Source organism: Telmatherina bonti (assembly GCF_933228915.1).
Source record: "Telmatherina bonti genome assembly, chromosome: 13".
In the NCBI taxonomy this organism is placed as follows: Eukaryota; Metazoa; Chordata; class Actinopteri; order Atheriniformes; family Telmatherinidae; genus Telmatherina; species Telmatherina bonti.
The window spans coordinates 15,684,391-15,708,809 of record NC_136611.1 but is presented as its reverse complement, the minus strand read 5'-3'; the positions used below and the strand labels follow the sequence as shown (position 1 = coordinate 15,708,809).

At 37.9% G+C, this 24,419-nt stretch overlaps 1 protein-coding gene across 1 annotated transcript in view; it reads left to right on the top strand.

Moving 5' to 3' along the window:
• ipo11 (importin 11) overlaps positions 1-24,419 on the top strand; it is a 135,790-nt gene that overhangs the window by 45,876 nt on the left and 65,495 nt on the right. Inside the window, exons 14-18 of the mRNA XM_079250701.1 lie at positions 994-1,041; positions 3,498-3,603; positions 13,346-13,472; positions 20,639-20,704; positions 20,821-20,937. Coding sequence (XP_079106827.1) covers positions 994-1,041; positions 3,498-3,603; positions 13,346-13,472; positions 20,639-20,704; positions 20,821-20,937 — 464 coding nt within the window. The remainder of the gene's footprint in view (positions 1-993; positions 1,042-3,497; positions 3,604-13,345; positions 13,473-20,638; positions 20,705-20,820; positions 20,938-24,419) is intronic.

The window sequence follows — 24,419 nt, the reverse complement described above, 5'->3', positions numbered from 1 at the left end:
AATTCACTCCTCCCACAGTTGTCATGAAGGTAAACCTGACCTATAAACCGAAAATGGATTTTTGAACCAGGCTGTAAACAGGTTTATTTCTGCCGTGAAGTTGGCCTTTCTGACATTAGAGCCAACCCCTAGCGGATGATTAGGAACTGCAATTTTATGCACGTCCGCATAGGCTTCACTTTTAACCGCCGGAGGTTGCCGCTTGGTTCCAACTAAAACCTGAGGGAGGTTGGGGTCTGCTAAAAAGCCATGTTATTAGATCACATGAGTCTGCATTTTTGTAAAAGATTGCAGTGCAGGGAGACGGTTTGTTTTAATTTTTACACATTTTCTTTGCTAATTGTTGTCAAATCACCATTCCAGGGATAAAAATGTGATTTTTACAATACATGCCTCTTTGAGCGGAGTACACAAATGCCAAGCGACACGATCAAAAACACCCAGCAATGTTAATGATAACCATAGCTGCAAACAAGCAGTTGAGCTGTAAACGGTGACTGTAAAAGTGACACATTGGGCAGCGTTAACATGCATGACTGGCCCTTTTAAGTACATGTTCTTTTTCTGCCACTTCAACATCATATTGTGTTGCAGCTCCGTTTTTTAAATTTTTTTTATAGCTTTCCCTTTAAGTAAACAGATGAAACAGAAACCCAGCTCTGCAAACATGGCATTTCAGATGTCTAGGTAGTTGGATTAGAGTCCAGCTTTCCACCCTAAACACGAGCAATTCTTTGTTTAGGCCCAGCAAAGACTTCATCCAGCGCAGCATCACTTTTTCAGTGTTGGAGCCAGAGCTTTGATGGTCAGTTACAAGTTTCTCTGGCTTTGAACCAGCATTGGAACTGGTTTAGAGGAGAAAACCCATAATGGGGCCAAAGTTTGTTATCGCTGGGTTGATTACAATCTGCACATCTGTTTTTAGGGAACAAGGTTTAACTCGATCTGTGTTTTCACTGAAATTATATTCATGTTCCGTTTATGTGTTTGCAGGCCCGACCAATGTGGAGGACCCTGTTCAGCTGCTGATGAAGGATGCAGGTCAGTGAAAGATTACACCATCAGTCATGCTTGATGCGATGTCTGAATTATATCAAAGCAAAACTATGTGAGACATTTATTTTTTAAGCGTACCTGTAAATCTTCTCTGTTTTTAAAATGAACATCAAAGCTGCAGCTAGAATATCTTTGTATTTGCATTTTCATGATGTTTTCTTAAATGCTGTTTTCATACTGTTTTACTGTTTTTCTGCTGTTTCTTCTTTTTCTACCTCTTTGTAATAATGATATAACTATTTGGATGGCAACTGCTGCCATTCAGATGTTTTTGTTATGGTATATACACTGAAATCCTTGCATGCTAACAGGGTCTCTGTTAGTTTGGTGCCTACTGAGATCTCAGCAGTGTGTTGACAGTGTTGATAAAACGGCAAATGCCACTGGGATGATGTAACTGGGCTGTGAAAATGCTAGTCAAGAGCATTATAAGATCATGCACTTATTCATTTATATTATGTTATTTCCAAGAAAATGAACTGGATACCTTTAAAACCATTTCATAATGGGATTATGAATATTGTTAGTATGTGGAGCCATAATTGTGTTGTAAATATGATTAGAAAAAAATTCTACTTTTGTTACTACTCAGCAACAGTTGCCTATAAACTTTATTTGAATTTATCATTCAGGTTATGACTGATAAATGCAATGTAACTCATTCTGTTACATGTACCATGAACATATCTTTCATACATAATGGACAAAAGGCAACACAACACCTACATTGTCTTCACAACTGAGACTGCTGCCTGACTGGCTGGGAAAAATTCTGTTAGCAAGTATTCAACTAAAAAAAAACAAAAATTATAAATTTCCACATGTAATAGGGAATTTGATATTATTTTGATCTTTTTTTGTATGTGTTATGGTAAATACATGTAGTCAGTGAGTGCTTTGACTGTTGTCTTTGCTGCTTGTATGGTCAGATTTTAACAGCAAGCACAGCCTGGCTGTGGTTTCAGCTTTACAAAGTCCAAGTGGTGAACATTCATCTTGTTTGATTACATGAATGAACGTTTGAATGTTTGAATTACCAAAAAGTTTTTTTTTTTTAAACAATAAATGTGCTCCAGAAATCCTTGACGCTGCTGATGTGAACCTAATACACACGGATTATTACCATAATGGTGTCTTTTTAAATGTATGTTTCTGTTTATTCCTGTAGGTTGTATAGATATCACTTGATACTTTCATATCAGCCCTTTGTCATTTTAATGCTGCAGGGGCAAGCACACTTCCTTTCATTTCTAGAAATATTAGGAACGTATATTTGAGCACACCATTAGTCATCAGAGATTGGTTTTTTTTTTAAAAACTCCTATAATTGCAACATTTTTGAAAGCCACACTGTTGTAGTTGTGATATAGCAAAGTAATAATTATACCGTATCCCAAGGGCACGTAAAACTGTCAGCAAGCAAAAAAACATGGTACCGTGTCAAAATATGACAATTTAAGTGCTAATGAAGAACTGATTATGGTGAGAATCAGCACATCAAAGACTTCCTGAGGAGAAATTGAGGCACATGTGGTTACTATTTATAACTTTCAATTTCCCATCAGGTTTGTTTATGACAAGTAAGTCTTCACAGTTCTTGGAATAAATGGCAATCAACACAGTCATTTCACTGTGTGTTTTACTCTGTATTTCTTTGCAAGAGGCAGACTAAACTATGACAATGTCAATGAAATAATTTTGACTGGTAATATTTTTTGATACTTATAAATCTAAATCTCGTTCTACATGACACAAAATAGGTGGTGTTTTTTGTTCCATAACTTTATAAATTATTCTATTTAGTGACTCCAGCAGTGTTTTAAACCTCCCTTTTCCTCTATCTTTTGCTGCACGTTCATAATAGCATAATATCACAGACTAACATCTAATTATACGCTTGCTCACGGGCGTGTATAGTAGTAAATTAAGGTAATAAACAAGCTATTTCTCGTTTTCCTTTCCTCAGACACGCTTTGGTTCTTTGTTGCATCTTTTAAGTAATTTATATTTTAGATGAATTTGTTACTCTTTAACATCCATATTTATTTATTTTGACTCTTTAACTCATTCTGTACAAACTAGATTTTTCTAATCATATCTGTTTATGATCTACTTTTTTATTTCCTTCTTGTAGACTTTATGTTCCGAGAAAAAAATTATTTAAATGTTATTTCTTGAATTATATGTAGTGTAACTGTAAATTAAGTAAAACATTTGTGCATTTATAAGAAAGAAATGACAAAAAAGTTAATATTGAAACAATATCAACTTTGATAAATCTGATCTTCATATCAGACTCTTCAGACAAAACTCTCCTTTATTCTATATACTCATAGTTTGGAATGCAAGCTTTTTGTCTGCTGTACAAAGGTGTAATGTTCTCAGTGTAATGCTGTATCAACTTCACATTTATGTTTTAGCTGTGTTTTCTTCACCTGCAGTATACAATGCTGTGGGGCTGGCAGCTTACGACCTGTTTGACAATGTGGACTTTGGCCAGTGGTTCAAGAATCAGCTTCTTGGAGAGCTGCAAGTCAGCCATCACAGGTATTGTCAGAAAGGATTAATTTCCTTCAATTTTCTTATTTCTTATTTTCTTATATTTTCTTTAGCATGCTTTAAAATCTCCTTCCCCCCAGTATTATTAAAGGCAATTAATAGATAATGAGCCGGCACTAGGAATGACCGGTGAGCAGGATGTCATTTATAGATGGGTACATCTATATGAAGTTGGATTTTGGAGTGACACGGTCTGCTCAGCAAGTATTTGACAGAGGGAGAGCAATTGAGATTCACAAGGCACCTTGCATTAACTTCTTGTCAGAGGCTTCACATTTACCTGAAACAGCAGATATTGATAACTGGACAAGCTTGACACACTGCGTCTTTCTTCTAACGATAACTACAGTGGTCAGTTTGACAGGCAGTCTCCATAGAAACGCTGGCCTTGGATTCTGAAATACGGCAGCCCACTGCTATCTAGTAAATATGCTTGAGATGATTAACATATTATTATTATTACTATTATTTTAATAATCTTAAATATATTTACTAGAAAGCAGTGGGCTGCCATATTTCAGTATTTGGCTCTTGAAACAAAAATGCATTTAGTTAAAATAGTTACCTCTACATTAGGTTTTAGGAATATAAAAGGAAACTTGATTTGAACCAGTTGGTGGTGGTTTGAGACTTTTTTTAACCCACAAAATTACTCAGTTTGGTTTTGTTAACTAGGCAATTTTCTGTTTTAAAGTAGCACCACTGAACCTCGACAGATTTTTTTCAGTGAGATGCCTCCTAACAACTGGAAATTCAGCATCCATCTTGTATCCTACCAGTACTCTGAGCTCTTACCAGCTAGTAAAATCCAGTCTGATGTTGACTTGTGTCTCAACTTTTGTTTTGGTCCTTTCTATTCCTTTTCCTCACGTCTTCACTAATGTTCTCCTGTGTTTCTTTGATAATTCAGCCATGCATATTCTCAAAACAACCAGTGTGTTGATACCCAGTTGCTGGCATGTGATGCGGATCTAAAAGCAAAATGCTTCTGTAAAATGAAGCAGCTTTTGTGTAAATTCAGTTCTTAGAAATGGTTTCTCAACCTCAGGATGCTCCAAGGCAATGACTCCAGTAATAATAAACAATTCACTATTCAATTAAAATGATTCAGAAACACATCTTTATAGTCAGAAAGTTTAAAGCTTTTTTAGTAGTTTGCACTACCCCTTTAAACTCTGACATTACAAAACATTGCAGTTGCAGCTTCGAGGCCTTAAACAGCTCAGCAATTTGTCTATCTGTATGCAAGGTCAGGTTAACATATTAGTGGCATCTGATAGGTTGCAGTTAATGTTCCTTCCAATGAAACTTAAGTTAATTGACTGTTAATCTTCCCACGCCTACTGATTACAGTTAACAGTTAATGAAAGCATGCTAAAAGCTCATAAGTAACTTACCAATCCATGAAGTCATTTTCTGTCATCGTCACATTTACTGCTGCTTATATTTAAATGTTTATGCTCCAAGCAACAGACAAACCCGACCACATCAGCAGTCATGCAGATGAGCAAGATTACAAAAACAGGAGTAGAAGTTGTGAATTAATCGTGGTTGGGAGTCTACAAGCAGTTTTGATAGCAAAGAATGTGCTGCAAGAAAGATGCATTTAAAAATGGTTGGAAAAGGAGAAAGAGTGGCCAGAGGAAATTTGATATGATGGAAATGAAGAACAAAGAAATGCCCTGCACACTAGGACCTTAACGCAATCACAACAAAAGCCTGCAGCACTCAAAAGGTCAGCTACTCCGGTTAGTGCTGACGTCAGGGTGCAAAGATGCTGATGTCACTGCAGCCCTGCTTCCACATAGTGCAGGTGTGAATGACCCCTCCACTTTTACCTGGACCATTATTCCTTTGTATTTTTAAAGGTTGATCTACCTTTGTCTTTCCATCTATTGTTCCTATGTTTCCTTTTTTCCCCTATTTCACTATATGGAGCTGCAAACACATTAAACTCTGTACAGAAGTCTCCCTGTGGTAAGCCAGGTATTGTCCAGCAGTAGATAGATATTGTTAAAAAGCATAGATTCAGAATAAGTATTTGTCAAAATTATTATTATGATTATTATTATTATTTTCATTATTGGGCTTTCCTTCACAATTTCTTGATTTTTTTTCTAATATGCAAAATTTATTTACATGGGTAAAAGAATTCCTGGTAATCTGCATGATTTGCATTTCCACTGCACCACAGAACTGTGAAAAATTTATTCTTATAAGGCTGACGCCCATAGCTGAGATGACGTTTGGACGTACTTCAGCTGATTTGATCCGTCTGCTTCTGATTCAGTTTTAGAACTTTTTCTGTATCCGTCTCTCTGGATGTGTGTGTCCTAGATTTAGCTCTACTAGATTGTTTTCTGTTCTATACACTCTCCATTTTTCAGGTGACATGTTTGCATAGACATTCAGTTAATCTTAATTCAGAAGAGCAGACTACTGCAAGTATGTTTCACCAATCAGAGTTCCTCAGCAGAAATCCCTACTTCGTTAAGATATTCCAGGGAATCTGCAAAGTCCTACCTATCCACTAGGTGCTTTGTTTTCAGGAGAAGTTTGACGGTGAGGGAAAGTTTTTTTTGCATGAGCGGTGTTGATGGAAATGTGCCAAATATTTATTTAAATTCCTGGGTAAATAATACCAATAAAGAAAAAGGCCAATTATAATTTTCATCCAGTCAGAATTAGTGTGGCTTGTACATGTACACTTGCATGCACCTTCCTCGTGCTCGTCGTCTTTCTCACTGCATCATCTAGTTTTAGATTCAGTCGTGGCTGAATCTGCCTTTTCATATTGTCCTTTCAAAGCAGGACCAATTCTGTCCTGTATTGGTGGAATTGGGAGTGGCGGTGGTCAGGGGCGTTCGTAGTTAATGAAATGAAAAAACTTTATTAATCCCAAAGGGAAATTATAAATGCCATGATTATTATAAATAATGATAAATGACAAGCTGCTGATAAGCCTCCGAGTTGGCAAGGGACGTAGTCACACAGCATAATAAGTCTGTGCGGCTTTCAGAATGAGTTAGGATGGGGGCGGGGGCACACTGCTCTTACGAACAGCAGTTTTGTCGTTCAGCTGAATCAGGTTCTAGAGCACATTAGAAGCGAGAATATATTGTAATACCTCAGATGTGGGGAAAGAAATGCTTTTGTCAGGGAATTCATTAGAGCAATTACCATATGTAATCTTACCACAAATACACTGAGACTGTAGAGCCAAACAAGGGACAGAAGACACTACTGAGGACTAGCTGGTTAAATGACTCTCACAGCTCGCTTCATAGTTATCCAAAAGTTTTATGGTCGTCTGTGTAAAGATGACAAGGATAAATTTTTTAAAACGTTTCAAAACTATAGATCCATCCTCTTTGGCTTTTATTGGACAATTGATTTTGTGTGTGTGCTGGGGAGCTAGGAGTTGAAATCATGCCATGCATTGTTTACCCACAGCGTGTTTCTAAAATGTTTGTGGTGTTGTAGATTTTGTCAGAGCCATTATGTTGCAATATTTCCAATATAGTCATTTATCTCTATTGACTTTCTTTTTCTGCACTATTGATAGTAATTGCAAATCCAACACAGCAACTACGTGACTGCAATATTCCCCCATCATGGCAAACTCATGCGAAGCAGAAGGACAATACCTATTTGGTGTCTGCCAGAAGCCTCATTCAAAACAGATTTTCTGGCGGGCACACTGGCCTGCTGCACATTTGTCGCTGTTAGCAGAACATTTGCAGCTGCTCCTCTGTCTGCCTTCCTTGGTCCTCTGGGCGTTGGTGTTTAGTAAGCATGCTTTTTTTGATCTTCATCTGTTTACATGGTTGCATAGCGCAACAATAGAATAAAAATATTTACACTGACACAATAAGTTAGGAGATATAATTCAGGAAAAAGAAAAAGTGCAGTTTATTTACATAATTGTCATTAAATCAGGTGCAGAGGTTTGATGTATGAGTTTCTGTTGCTTTATTTCTGAGCTCACAGTGCAAGTCTGTGTCTGTACCAGTCGCCATGCTGTCTCCTTAGGAAGAATATCCTGGAGGTCTTATTGATTTTTCTTTTTCTTCTGCCCCCCCCCCCCCCCCCCCCGTCCACCTCTTTCACATCTGGTTCTGAATCAATTTAAAGGACATTTTTGGGAGACAAATTGATTTAGCAAGTCTTTACTTAATAACTAACTGCAAGGTTCAGTTTGGTGCTTTATCATTTGTTTGAATATTGCTTTAATTGAGTCTGCTTCAGCTGAGTCTCTGCTTGCGAAATAACAGAAGCCTTGCACATCTCGTCATATTGCTAATGTTGTAAAATGTTCCCACACGGAAGCATCCAAGCTGCAGGGTCGGCAGGTGTTACAAAACGACATTTGTGCCAGTGTGTTGGAGGTTATGGTGTGCAAATAAATGTTGAATAAATGGTTTTGGCAACCTGCAGCATTGTGTGGAAAAGGATGGAATGCCATCAGTCGTACTTCATGCTGGACCTGTGGACTTGGGTACTTTGAAATGTGGCACCAGATGTGTAATATGAAATCAGCTAATTAAATATCTCTTTGGTTGTTTGATGTCCCGTAAGGGCTGAGACTCTTTAGTCACATCAAGATTAGATTGGGATCAAACTGAGCATTTACCAAGTTCTTCCACATCTGACCACAAGACATTTTCCCCCATGAGAGCGGCCTATCAGCCCATGCACGCCTGTTTTAGTTGTTTACCCACAATGCCCTGCGCTGAATAGCCTTATAGTGTAATTTGCTACCTTTAATTGGTTCACTTGAAGCTAACCAAGATCCACATTTATAGGCAGATTAGAGTTTGTTCCTTTTATCTGCATCAGAGATAATATGTGCATTCACATCTCCCCAAATTATGTGGACTTTCAAAGCGAACAAAGCTACAGATAAATGCCAAAGTAGATGTACGTGCTAGGTTAATGCAGAGGATACCGGCTAAATTTCCCGCTCCGTCATCATGTATAATGTGTACGGTACAAATGGCCGTGCACATAAGTTCTGTCTTTTACGTTCCTCAGCAATGTGTCAGTACATAATTATTCACTGCTGTGCATCTATAAAATAACCTTTTATAAATGCACATTTTTATACAGAAGATGTGTCTTAAAGTGCTTCATAGGAAATTAGAAGCAAAACTGAGTACTTTACTTTAAAAGGCAAGGATGTGGAAAATGGAACATCACGGGGTAATTTCTAGTAAAAAAAAAAACAGCTAAAGACAAGCATATTAAAAATCATTGGAAGCCAAAGACTAATGTCTAAGCACTGTTCTCTAGGTTTGGTATGTTCAATCTAGAGAGAAATCCACAAAATTTAGTTTAAATTTTTTTTCCTAAATGTTTCCTGGAAGTGCAAACAAGTCTCCTTCTAAGCAAATGAATTAAACTCGATGCTGCTCAAATGTGAGATTAACATTATGTACAAAATAGGATAAATTTTAATTTGTTGTCGAGTAGCCGTAGTATAGGATGATACCTGGAACTTTGTACATGTCATGCTTTGTTTGACTCTTCTAAAAGCAAATCCCCTTTTTGCTGTTTGCCAGACAGAACTAAGACTTTCTGTCATCTGCTTTCCAGACATGGAATACCTGCTTAGATGGGTATTATTCTCTACTGTTTATGTACAAGCATGGTATTTAAAGTTCATTGTTACTATTTGATATACTAACCACACAAATTATACCCCATTTGCAGCTGTGCTTAGGCACACACATGCGAATTTGGACATGTTGTCTTATTTCCCTTTTTTTCCATCTCTCCTAAATGCTTTAAACTGTCCTCATGCCTGAGAAGTTGGAAAACTGGAAAGGAAGCCATTCATCTGGAAGTACACATAAACAAATAGACACACAAGCTTACATGTGACTCTAGTTTTGCTTATATCTTTGAATGCCATTAGTACCACTTACCTGGAGTAGAAAAAAAAGCTTTTTTGCATCACATATACATGCTTTGAGACCGAGTGTTTGATCATTTTGCTGTCAATGTAAAGACAAAAAAAACACCACTTTGGCATTTTGACATTGTCTTTTGTGGCTTGACCTTTTTGTGTTGGAGAAATCAGTCTCTCTCCTGGGTGACCAGTACAAGCTGCAAAATAACTGTCTGCTGGTTCTGTTCATCACGCCCTCATTGCTGTAATTTGAGGTTGGATTGAAATGTTTTTTGTTACATTTTTCTTACTTTATACTGTTAAAACATGAAATAATTGATTTTGGTGTGGGTTTGCTAAAGCTGAAAACAAACAGCCATCTACATTCAGCACTTTTGTGTGTTGAGTTATCAGAGGAATTTGGACAAGCCTGTTGAAGGAGTTGTACTGAAGGAATAATAATTAATATACTCATATTACCTTACTTACTTTTGTTTTATCAATATTTGCTTTTTGTGACCAACAAGGCCACCTGCTCCATCCAGTAACATTTGTCAGAAAATTGATCTGTTTACCAAATACCAAACCCAGTGTAATAAAAATGCAGAAAATTGTGAGTCTGAGAGTCTTTATATTTTAAGTCTTGGAGCTCATTGCCCACATGCAGGCATCTGAGTTACCATTTAGAGGACATTGTAAATAGCCTGAGCGAGTAAGAATAATCATGATCTAGGTGCATGCAGCTATAAATGCACATTTACTTTCTGTGCATTAGACTAAAAACAGCACCATGTCAGTGGAGTGGAAACAAAGGTTATCTTGTTTGAGGATCATGTACGGCTAAAATGCTATTTTCTGTTTAACTCATATTTTCCCTACGGATTGCCTGTTTTCTGTCAGAGTGATGAGCAGGGTTTCTGACAGCTCTATGAAGTTATGGAGGAGGACAGGTTTAGTGTGCATGAGTCATGTCTGACCTTTGACTGACAGACAAAAACCTCTGTCAGGCTGCACCTCCATCTGCTTTTCCATTCTTTGTTCTATTTTGTTAGTACACACTAAAATAAGCAGCACCAGCCGCAGTCTCCAGGTGAAGCAGATATGTGTTTGGCAAAGTTGTGTACTTGGATTTTTATAGAAAGCTTCGATTTGTTATCTTTTAGTCATTTTACCTCATAAAATGAGTGTCAGAATAAGTTTCTACCTTTTGGAATTACTTGTTTATTTTTTCTGGTCAGGGAATCCTGCAGCTAATACACTGAGTGGGAGGAGTTGCTGGTTCTTGTAATCCTTCAAACAGACCACTTTAGGGCTGCTAAAAAGGTTTAAAGCAGGAATGCTTTCACACATTCAACTTAAAATGATCACAGTTCAAGTCCTTTTGGTTTCAGCATGTAAATCACAATTTTATAAGCTTGTTTTCATGACTTGTAGCTGCAAGAGGTGACCTGCCTGTTACAGCATTACAGTGGGATAATGACATATTATGACAAATTAGCTGTATTTAAACATCATGCGGCAGTTAGACTGAGCTGTTGCATCATGTTTCCAGATCAGTTTAGCATAAATGACTGAAAGCTGGCGATTTAAAAACAAAACAAAAAACGCTCAGCACAGAAAGCAGTTCAGCATTTGAAATGTTCTGATGAAGACCATTTCATTCAGTGGAGTCGCTCTAAATCAGGGTTGGCCAACTCCAGTTCTCCAGAGCCGGAGTTCTGCAAGTATTCAGAGTTTCCCTGCTGCAATACACCTGACTGCCGTCAGTGGATCATTAGTGGACCAAGCTCCGCACAAGTCTGCTAATTTAGTGTGTCAGGTGTCCCGCAGCAGGGAAACTGAACACTGGGAGGCTAGTGGCTTCCACCAACCGGAGTTGCCCACTCCTGCTCTAAATACTCCTAAAGTTTAAAGTTCAGGTAATGTGTGGACCTTAATAAAACCTTCAAGGAATATTGAATCTATTTTAAACCACGATATGACTCAAAATTAACTTTAGATTCTCCTGAACTGGAAGTTCTTAGTGGAACACCAGAGAAGAAGAAAAGCAGAATGTTTTTCTGACTTTCAGCTGGCTAACATCATTTTAGACTGGCCCTCTCTGTGTTTGTGCACACAGGTCTATTTGTGGCACAAGGTTGGAACCTTGCAGTAGACACGGCAAGCAACTATAACATGGTGTCATGTAAGATAAATAGAAGCCAGCCTGTTTAGTCTGACCTCTTGTAGAAGAAAGGGAACCTGAAATGACTTCTGTTGTGACTTGGCCTTATATAGAAAACAAGATCAAAATAGATTAATTAACTTGACCTTCTCGTTGGGGCTGTATGTCTTGTTGGAGGGGTATATAGCTGATTGCCGTAGCCCTCAAACTGTGGCTCAATTACCACAGGTGGTACTCATGCTCCCTTTGATGGTCAGCTGAAGAATTCCCCAGATCAATTCTATTACAAATTCCATTTTAAGTAGTCTGCAAATCACTGATAAATGGTTTTTTTTTTGTTTAAATCATCAAATGAAAACAATAACCTCTAGTTTGACATTAACATCAAAGAAAACCTGGGAGTGACATATTTTTTTTTTTGTGAGTGTGCTATGAAAATGTAACGTTATCCGCTCTTGTTGCCATGGTTACAGACCCAAGGACAGTTGGCTCCACCCTTATGCACTCCACAATCTGTAAATTGCATGACTAGACTTTGTTCGTAGAGTGTAATGTCTTCTTAAGTGATTCAGACCTAAAAACCTTAGGAGGCAATCATGTGGTGTTATTAGTTTTGGGTTTCTATGTACAAATTTAACTTTTAAAGCAAACACAAGGTTGTAAGGAGCAATAGTTTGCTTTATCTTCAACACTCACAGTTTCACACACGCTAACATACACACAGTTATGCACATTGTGTCATATGGCATCTGTAATCCCTGAGTCATGGTGTAGTTTAGTATCTTCTGGTTAGTTGCCCAGACTTTGGTCTCTTGACAGTATGTGGATATTTGACAAGAGGCCAGTGAGTGTTATCTCCTTTTTTTATCCTCTTATCTTACCGTTCCTTCCTTCCTCCATTCCCTCATTTCTGTGAAGGTGGTCCCTCGACACTGTTTCTTCCACAGATACTAAAAGGCCAGATGCTTAGGGACACTTGCCTAAAACAAGTGTTGAAGAAGCATCACTACCCGACATGCGGCGCATGGCAATTTGATTCACATCACACTCTATTCTGGCCCCTGTGGGTCTCTAAACCTTCTGCTTTCTTAACAAGACTTTTTTCCTTTACTTAGTCTTCACTCAGTGGATTCACCGTCCCTCAAGCATTCTTTGGTTTGCTCCCATGCATGTCTTTAAAGAAATAAACAACACATCAGGTCTTGAAATGTCTTTACTTTCCTTTACCTTTGTGTGTTCCTTTGGTTATGTTTTAAGCATTATATGTAAAGAATCACTCAACCGCAGGCTTCAGTTTTGTCTAAAAGTGTTACTTTATCCATCTCTTTCTTATTGTGATGTGCATATTATTGCAGACATTTGTCTAGCTAGAGTGGGCTACATTTTATATAGTGAAGTTTAATAGATTGATGGTAACATTAGTCTCTGTCCTAACAGATTATACAATCGACATCTTGTGACGAGGAAGTATATTCAAAGATGAACTACATGCAGTCCAGCTTGAATAATTTGATTTTAAGACATGCTTCTGCATCTGTGCTACATAATATAGCCAACTGCTTTATTTTTCTAAGTTACAATAGAGATGAAAAGTTTATACTGTAGATTTTCTCTGTTAAGATATTTCCCTCCAATCACTGCTCTACTCTTTTTTTTTTTTTTTCCCTCGCCTCCAGTTACAAATTGATACGCAGACGAGTCATCTGGCTAATAGGACAATGGATATCGGTCAAGTTCAAATCTGACCTACGGCCATTACTCTACGAGGTCATCCTGAGCCTCATGCAGGATCCCGACCTGGTGGTAAGGCAGCTTTTGACCCAGTCTTTGTGTCTGTTTTTCTGTTTGTGCTCATTGACTGGATTATCGGCTTCCCTCCTAAAAGCATTGCTTTTGTGATCGCTAAAATCTGCAAAAATGCAAATGTAGTAAACTGCATGAATGCAGGTCTCTATTCAGTGTTTTAAAACCTCTTTAAACATTTTACTTTCTGTTAATCTTTACAGTTTTTATACAAGTTTTGGTCCTTATTTGTAAAAATGGCTGATGTTATGCTACAATCATCTTCTCCATACAATAGATGAGATACATTGTTGAGATTTGTACCATGTAAGGAAAGCACTTTATTTGCACATTTTTTATTTATCACTTTCTCAAGAACTTCAGAAAGGAGTTTTGGCCTTTCTGGAAAATGTTTTCAATTAGTAATCCTCTTGTCATGATCATAGGTTAACTCCGGTTGTAATTTAAGAAATGCAGTGTCGATATTTGGTGCTAGTTACATGAATGTTTTTTGTGATGTTTTTGTGAGCATAAGTCCACTTTCACTAGAACTGATGTCATCCTCTGCTTTAAATACCAGCAAAATAAAAAAGAATGTCAGACTGCTGTATGATGACCATCAACATGTTTAATGTATTATGTCTGACTCATTTCAAAGTTATTCTTTATATTCAACATATTTGTCATCTTGCTCCCAAAGATGTTTTGTTTTTATTGTTTTATAATAACTTGGCATATTAAACTGTGGCCGTTGACATTGAATTTCTAGACATTCTGTTTACCATAGTTTTTTTTCCCTCCAGTGAAGCTGAATGGACACAGAGATTTCTCACTTTAAATTGGAAGTTGCTCTAAGCTATATGAGGGTAATTATGGCTTTTAGAGTATCAATGGTTTTTCCTTACTGTTACATGACTGACCAACCAGCTCACCAATCATGTTGTGATTCTTGATCAATATCGCCTGGGCCTGTTTGCAACTCCTATGCAGAATGAATTATTGATCATAAACTTTTAATGAGGCTAATTACGAAGCTACACTCTATCAGTCAGGCCAATCACTTATTGTATATTGCCATTCTGTGGACACAGTTTAGTGACTGATTTAAAGAGAACTCTTTACATTTACATCTTTGATCAATCTTCACGCTCAGGTACTTTGTTGCTTTTCTGTTTTACGAGATTTGCCTAAATAATAAAACCTAGAGACAATGGTATTTTGACTACTTCTGTAATTTGTGAGGAAAATGCATTTGTGGGCTGAGCAGCAGTGTTGGGTATGTTGACTACGCCCAGAAAAAAACATGGCACACCAAATGTGGTACCTTCTATGTTACTGAGCACATGTAAGTTATATAAATAAATTGTTTAATTTACAAAACGTTTGGTTTCTGAGGGTAAATTCACATCAAGATAGTCAAATCAAATCAAATCAAACTTTATTTGTATAGCACTTTTCGTGCTTAAAAACAATACAAAGTGCTTTACATTATAAAACAATTTACATCAAAATAGATAAAAATAGATAAAACACTAACACACATACACATCCCCTTTCACCCACCCACAACCACCCTCACTCATGCCCTATTTGCCCTGTAACAGTTAAAAGAAGTTGAATGGCCAGGTGCATTTGCACCAGATGTGCACCAGATAAGGAAACTATATTCTCAGGGAGCCTCTACACAAAGGGCTACCCCCAACCAAGACCACCCAGGCCATCACCATGGGGGCCACCCGGGTCCGGGCAGACAGGACCCACGCCACAACCGTAAGGCTGCAGCGCTGGATCCCAACCCAACAGACGGGGACAGCCCCCACTGCAACACCCATGCAGTCAGAGCAGGGGCAGCCCTTGGTGAAGAGGACCCCAAAGAGGAGAGAGCTGGAGTGAAAACAAAAATAAAATCCATTTAAAAAAAAAAATATATATATATATATATATATATAAATAAAATAAAATCTATACTAATATGTAAATAAATATATAAATAAATCAAATTAACTAAAAAGATGTAAATCAATATATAAAATATATAAATAAATAAAATTAACTAAAAAGAAGAATAAATATGGGTTAATATAAGAATGTTAAAACTTAGTTATAAGGTAAACTAAAAAGGTAGGTCTTGAGCGTTTTTTTTAAAAACATCAACAGTCTCTGCAGCCCTGAGGCCCTCAGGCAGGCTGTTCCATAGGCGAGGCCTGTAATACTGAAATGTGGCCTCGCCATATGTTTTGGTACGAACTTTAGGAAGAACTAAAAGGCCGGTACCTGAGGACCTCAGGGTCCGCGAGGGTTCATACCTTAAAAACAGATCAGATAAATAAGAAGGCCCAAGACCATTAAGACATTTATAAACCACTAAAAGAACCTTAAAATCAATCCTGAAATGCACGGGGAGCCAATGCAGCGACTTTAAAACTGGTGTAATGTGTTCCCGCCCCCTGGTCCTTGTCAGAACTCGTGCCGCCGAGTTCTGCAGTAGTTGTAAACTAGAAATACTCTTTTTGGGAAGACCAGAGAGCAGGGCATTACAGTAGTCTAGTCTACTAGAAATAAAAGCATGCATTAGTAGCTCCGTGTTAGTCTGCTACACTCTGTCCGATTGGGGAGTCAGCTCAGTTGCAGGGGGTGGACATCGGACCGAGATCGCTTTCATGCTGCACTGGTCAAACAAGTTAGAATCATATATTCCCATTCTCACCAAAGTTGGTGCAGCACAAGTAATCGGCAAAAGAGAGGACAAGAATAGTGTGAAGAAGAAAACTCAAAACTACCGCTGCTTTTTTTTTTTTTTTTAATTTTGTCTTCTGCAAATATATTGCAGAAATGCACTGCAACAATGGACACAATATGAACAAAAGGATTCGAATCAAAATGGCTGATGTGAGTGTGCCATTAGGGTTCAATCAAACGATCTAGTAAATGACATAAAAGAAGAATTAATAACAGAACAAAGCGTTTGGCACCAATGGAGATGATATAGAAAGTTTTCATGGGCACAACCCACACACGCAACTCCGCTGCTCATTCCACAAATGCATTTTTACAGTTTAATAGGGAAATAAACAAGCTTTGCAGTGGTATAAGTTGATTGTAAAGAAGTATGATTCCAACAAAGAAATAAGTGACGAAATAGATTTTTGGGCAAAGTGTATATTTGTTGTTTCCATACAGAATTTGGTGGTAAACGTCAGAAGTTGAAGTCACAAAATGTTTGCTGTTTACATTATGATTTTTAATTTTACTTCAGTGGATTCTCATGTTTTGCACCTGCATTCATACCCCTTGTTTACAGACAGATTTTAAATTAAAGCTAAAAATATCTTTTATGGCAAGTTCAGCTTCTGACATTTCCAGGATGCTTGCATGCACACTGGCACCTAATGTCTGAAATTGTCATTCATTCAGCTTTGATGCCCTCTTGACTACTTTGAGGGGGTTTGAGGTATTTCATATATGGATTTGTGTCTCATGATTATAATCCCCTTTAATAAGGTGTTTGCGGTGTCTGTACGGTATATGCAACATCCCTACGGAGCTCAGTTTTAAATTACAGATCACTTCTGGGAGAAATTATCATTAAAACTCAACGGCATGAACAGACATGGCAAACATGTAATTAGAATGAAATGAAATGTGCTTTTCTTAAGATTAGACTTTCTTGAAAATAAATACCAGTTACATCCAGGGAGTCTTTCTCATTTTATTTTTGATATAAAACTAAATGCAAGACACGGAATATCTCATTATGTGAAGGTGTTTTACAGTGATATGTAGTTAAAATAATGACATGTTAACTCGTCAGACTACAGCAAGCTTTTCACTCCATCTGAGATGAGCTTGGGTCAAGAGAGGCCAGCTGTGTTTCTGGGTGTTATTGATATATCTATTTTTTGCTTGGACTTGTAGCAATTAACTGTTAACTGACAATGGTTTTTCTTCAGTGTTTCCAAACCAACGTCGTAATATCCTTGATGCAGTGGTGTCATTTTTAATGCAGTGCTGCTTGAAGGATCTTAGTCACGGGCATTCAGTGTTATTCGTCCTCTTGAATGTTTTTTACTGTTTTCAGATAATTGTATTCTATTTTTTTTTTGTTTTTACACCTCATGCCAACTTTATTGAAAACGGGCTTGTAGGTTGCATGTAGTATTCTTGTATTTAACAGCGAAGTTTACCACGTTCTTTCTCAAAATTTGCTAAATTGTTAAAATTTTACTTTTCTAATTGTTTTGAAAAAAATATAACATTTGATTCTGCTGTTTTAATGATCATAAACATTTTTAGCATGAATATTGATGAAGCCAATATTTTTACAGTTAGTCAGACATGTCTTTTCAAACATACACATTTTGATTGCTATTAGTTGAAATTCCTTTGACTGATTCTGAAAACATTAATTCATTTTTTGCTTTGTAATCTAATGAAGTTGAAGCTATTTTATTAGGATTATTATGTAATTGATTACTGTTAATTATTCATATGTGTCATGTTTTGATGGTTACATTTAATTTTTATTGGATGAGATGTGAAGCCAATCATGAAATATGATTATTATTAACTCCTAGTTTGGATCTGTTTTGCTTTTAGTGCCTTATCTGTGAATATGAGACAAACAGAAGCATTAGAGGGATATGCACACAGCGTGGTTCCTGGCATGCTCTGGAGAGACTATATCTTTTTTTTCACCAGGAGCAGAACCCTGGAGTATTCCTTATTTCATCAGAAAATATTGGTATAGTACTATTAGATGAATCCCAAGTCCTGGGGGTCTTTGCAGATTCACTACCATCTGCAGAGGGATTAACCATTGCAAATGCCTCTGCCCAGTGAAGATGATCCCTTTCATCAGCACTGAAGAAAATCTAACATCAGATGCCAGGACCAACTGTGCTTGCCTGCTGGCAAAAGTGCAGAAGGCTGAGGGCATCTGACTTAAAAGGACTTAAAACAACCGCAGATTTGTATTAACAACACTGCCTGGCCAAAAAAAAGGTGACCCCCTGAATTTAACTTAGCAAATGGGTTCGAGCTTCCTATTGGAAAATTACTGCTCAGGGAATTATCTTTCAGCAAGTAACAAACTGCTTAACCCCAATTATACAATGAGTAGCTTCAAATTTTTCAAAAACCATGTTGAAAATCCAATCCTGTATTCATGGAAAAGATGTTAGTCTGTTTGAGAAGGGTCAAAGCATTGGCATGCAGAGAAAACTGAGTCTGGATGAAGATTTGTCTATCACATTGTTAGAAATAGAAGAATAGAGGGGAACCATCATCTTTGAGGAAGAGATTGGATTGGAATGAAGTCCTGAATGATCTGCGATCATTGAACATGTGGAGAAATCAAATGGAAGAAAACCAAGACCAGAAGTCAGGGCTTTGCGAAATAGTGAAAGAAAGAGCCTTTCCATAAGAACAATGTGAACAGAACTCGAGCGATTGGGACTGAGCCACTGAGTAACCACAAGAAAACAATTGATCAATTGGGCTAAGTGGAAGAAGAGGCTTCACTTGGTCAGGGATCATAAAGATTGGAATCTGAAGCTGGGTCAGAAGGTCATGTGGTCTGATAAGTCCAGATTTACCCTGTTTCAGAGTAATGGGCACATCTGGGTAAGAAGAGATGCAGATGACATGATGAGACCTTAATGACTAGTGTTGACACAAACATAGTGCAAGATGACAATGCTGGGATTCATTGGGCTCAAATTGTGAAAGAATGGTTCAGGGAACATGAGACACGATTTTCTGACCAGGGAGTCCAGACCTTAACCCTGTTTAGAATATTTTGGATGTGCTGGTTAAGGCTTGGCACAATGGTCAGACTCTGCTATCGGAACGGTGTCAAAGCAAATGCCGATATAGTCAAAGGCAAACACAGCCCAATGAAATATTACTGTGCGTAACTTTTTTTTTTTTTTTTTTTTTTTGAGTGGGATTGGGTTGAAAGGCCAAGCTGGTTTTCTGCTTAGCTAATGAATATGCAATATTATGTGGGGTCCAATCTGCACCAAGAACCAGTGGTAGTGGAAGAATTTCCTGTTTTTAAAGGTCCTAAAATAGCGTATATGGTCACATATGAAGCAGAGGTAACCTGATTTTGAAACACTGCAAAGGTAGATGAATTCCAGTTGAAGGACAATTACACTTAAGGCACATTTGGTGTAAAATAACATGGCAAAGTCGTTCATACATTGCATATGATAACATTTGCCTCCAGCACTTCTCGCTCACTTCACTAATGTGCCCATAGACGCATGAATTTTTATTCTTAAGAGGATCCACTGTAATGAAGTTCTCAGCTCCTTACCTTATTCTGCAATCATTTACCTTCTATAATCTCCTCTCTGGCATTCGTCCACTCTCCCTTGTGTACATTTCCACCTCATCACTCTCATGGTGCCACTTTAAGCTGCTGGTTTGTGAAAGTTAAGCTGCTGCTTCTTGTAACAAAATTAGCTAGTGATATATTTCACAGAGACTGGTTATTTTGTTTTTTTCAAACGCTGTGATTTCACTCGTTAAGTCCGGATATCAGCATTTGTCTCCTCCTGAGACCCAAACCGATGTAATTTGAAGGTTTTTCTTTACCTTTTTTTTTTTTCAAGAGTATATGTATATTGCAGTACTAACTATACACATTTTCAGAAACCCCATTTTCTTTAGAATGCCGTTTTAAAATAATTCACTCTTTAGAATGCATTTTTATGTTCCTTAGGTCTAAGTTGATCAAGGAAAGTGGATTATATTCTTTGTGTTTGGCTGCATTACTTTGCATAGTTGTAGCAATCTTCTGTGATAATTACCTATTTCTAAATTTACTCCATTTAACTTGGCTTGGTTCACCAGAAACTCAGTCTGTCATCTCATTCTGCAGCTTTGATTGTAGTCAGTCTTGTGTACACTGATAGCAGAGTGACAGTGTGTAATTTTGCTTTGCATAATTAACTGTTTTTTTTCTCCTCACTTCATCACAGGTGCGAATTGAGACAGCTACAACCCTCAAACTGAATATCCTTCCCATACTTGGTGTTTTTCCTGACATGCATGATGTTTTGCACAAATCAAATTGATTCTGTTGATTTAGGTTGTCCCTCAAAAGTCAAATGCATCATAGCCACAGACAATGAAAACAGTTTTTGAGCCTGCAGCTGTTTCAGTCCATTTGAAACATTTAGATTTTTCTCCCTAACTCACATTTACCTGTGGATGACTTTGAGTTCAGGACAGAACAATTCCTCCCGGTAAGTACAACACTTCAATGAGGGGTTAAAAAATTAAATCTATGATATAACCAACACATAAATAAAAAATTTCAGCAGTTTATCCTCCCCTTTAACATTTTTTCCCTCTGTTTTAGTATCTGGAGTCCATCTTTGGCCTGCTTTTTCAGTTGCTGCAGCAGGTGACTGAGTGCGACACTAAAATGCAGGTTCTTAATGTCATCTCCTGCGTCATCGAGAGAGTAAACATCCAGGTAAGATGTGCTTCCTTGTCTCACATTTTCACTTCCAGAATAAAAGACCAAGTCCATTGAATCATATCTCTAAAGGAAATCCTGTATTGTAGATTCTGCACCGATCACGATGAGAGATTGTTATGATGGTTATAAGATGTTTGTTTTTTCTTTTTTTTTTTTTTTTTTAAATCACACACCCCCACACAGCCCTTGTGTTGTCTGCTCCCATCTACCATAAGGGTGCAGTCTTGTCTCTCCAGTGCTTTTGGAGCCATGTGGATTCCTTTATTTTTTTCAAAGCATCCATTAACTAACTTTAATCCATTTAACTGTCAACCCTGAAAGAATCGACCTCCATCTCAATCCCCTGCTGAGTTCTTTTCACATTTATTTTAAACACATTTTTTTAAAAATGATTTCTTGACTCAAATCTGTCATATAAATGACTTTCATCCCAGCCAACTGTCAGTCTGGTTAAGTCTTCCCTGGTCACAAGCCTTGGCTAAACCTCTGCAGCCACTACGGGCCCTATGGATATACTGGTTGCTCTCACAAGAGATTTTGAACCCACATAAAGTGGTAGCAGCTGAGAAATCCAGGCAATGAATCCACAAGTAGAGCTTGAGTTGAAATTATAATGATGGCTGATATGAGAGTTACCTCCTATTTTATTTTTGCGGTCATTCTCACAAATAGCACACTGAGCTGGTTACTGGGTTTGTTTTTCCTCTTTTTTTTATCCCTCTCCTTGGGGTTGTATGTAATATTTCTGTTTTTACCCTTCCCTCCTCTGTCAGCCCGCTCCATAAGAAGGTGTAATTGAGCAATAATATCTCAGTGTGGGGTCTGCAGGGTGGCTGTGCCCACACTACAGAGAATATTAAAGGTTAGCACAAGTCAGCCCAGAAGAGCTTAAATCAGGGCCATAGTCAGGTGTCTAAAGGTTGGCACAGAGCACCATGACTGCATCTACAATAACCTTCACCTTTTAAATCCTACCTCTACACATGAATCACAACAATGGTGACTACATGGTCTGTACAAGATGGGTTTTGTGTTTAAAAAATATTTTAAAAATAAATCTTTACATTGACTTAGAAAGTAAAGTTAAAGTGGAACTATTATGTGCATTTCAGGCTAATTTATTTTTTATTTCTGAGACCAGAAGGGCTGGGACTGATCGAGTTATTGTCACAAATCGCTTTATTTACTTCAGACCGACCCTCTCCGTAGGCTGTCAGATCAGCCTGTGGGCAAAACGAGTGGATTGAAACTCTTCCGCATTAAGCCCCGCCTCCCGCCACTGCACTACATCGGGAGCATGCACTGCACCTGCTTTCACCGTCATTGTAACATCTCATAAATAGAAGGATTAGGCTGATATGAACTCAGTAAAAAAAAAACCAAAATACAGTGTCAACACATAGCATACAGCCCTACATGTTGGAACCTGAATCAGACCCTGAAAACGAAGTGGAAAACAGCAACACACAGCAACGAATGCAGCAGGACGTCTCTCTTTGGTAAACTCACCAGCCATCGTTGGAAATAACTTTATCCCACGTTTTCCACCCGCCTGATGTATTTGTACATGCCCTTGTTAACCAGTAGAAGGTAATCAATCACCGAACCTTATCCCCCGGGACGTCACAAGGATTTCCAAGTAGAAAAAACTCTCTAAAACGACGTGTTTTTCGTCGCTATGGAAACCGAACGGCGAGCGTGCTAGAACTCAAACTGAAGCATGCGTTTAGGTGATAAAAAAAGTGTGCCGTTCACATGTCTGATGAGGATTCAACACTGTAACACTGTAGAAAGTTCAGAAAACTCCAAATACCATAATAGGACCCCTTTAAGGGCCTGACTAGTGATGGGTGAAACTGTTTGAGCTGGACTGCTGGAGGGGACAAAATAGCAGATCTAAGAGTGAGTTAGACTGAATATGCACTGAAGAGATGTAGTGTCCATATTTGAAGGAAGGATCCAAAAGATTGAGCTGGCAGGCAAAGAGGGAGAAAGGAAGGACAAAGAGGAGATTAATGGATGTGGTGCGATAAGACAAGTAGGACATGACAGGGGAAGATGTATAGGACAGGAGGCGATGGGAACATGATCTCCTGAGGTGACTTGGAACAGGGTCAGCAAAAAAAGAGCACACTATCTATAGCACTGTTTGTGTTGCTGCTGTGGATGCAAATGACTGATGATGTTGATGATAGCTGTGTTTACAAGAGGAAAAAAAATCCCCCTTTTGTAATTTAAAGCATAATAAAATCTATTAAAGTTTCATATATATATATATATATATATATATATATATATATATATATATATATATATATATATATACATATACACAAGATAGATATATATATATATATACAAGATAGATGTGTGTGTGTGTGTGTGTGTGTATGACAGAATAACATCAACAGATTTTATTATGTTTTATATTACAAAAGAAGGATTTTTTTTTTTCCTCATAGCACAGCTATCATCAACATGCCCTATCTGCCCTCCTGTTTACAGCCTTCTCCAGGCTGTGTCCAAACCGCTCGGGGTTGAAGGGAGTGAAGAGCTACGGCTGCTCTGCCTCCGTTGCTCTCCCTGAGGCTTCAGTGTTGGTTTCCCGAAGCTGACTTTTTCTGCAGAAATCTGTGCCTCTTGTCATTTCCTGGGTTCACCACGGCAGGGCTTTGCCTGCTTTTGCAAGATGGGCATTTCAGTAAATAAACGCTGGTTAAACTTGCTGTCCACTGGATGATGGCCCACCCAGAGGCTTGTTTTGAGATTTTAGCAGACTTGACATCGGAGTGCTCATGGCAGATGAGTATGTGGTCTCCATACTCTGCCTTCTACTCACAACCTGCCAGAACAGAACCTTAATGTTGTGCAGAAGTTGTTCCCTTAACGTCTATCACACACATCAAGTTAAGTGAAATAGAAGCTTTAATTGTAAACACCTTTGCCTGAATGTCAGAAAATGCTTGTTTAAAGCCAGTTTACGTATTGTTCAGCATCACAGATGCGCATCTTACCTGTGAATTAATACCAGCCCATAACCTGACAAATGCTGTATTTAAAAGACATTGATGATAAACATTCAGAGGGTCTCTCTGGTGTTTAGCCCTGAAGATGCAGCATGAATGATTTACAAAGAGAATTTCATATTCTCAAGAGCGCAGAACAGCTGTTCACTTCCTTTGAGTCTGATGTTTCTTCTAAAGCATGATAACACATTTGCTTGCATCTGTGAATATGTTAACCAATTATGTTTGGTGGATTCCACGGCAGAATCATGTCTGTTTTTCAAGCAGGACTGCCCGAGGCCGAGTGCATCAAAGCCAACAAGTATTGGTTTTCAACTTTGCCCTTTGCATAAATGGATTTTTCTGGACTCTTTGAAACTTTTCATGATGCTTATATATAATAGATAAGCTCCATTCTTTTTCTCTTTTAATTTGTGGAATATTCTTCTTGAATTGTTGACATATTTTCCA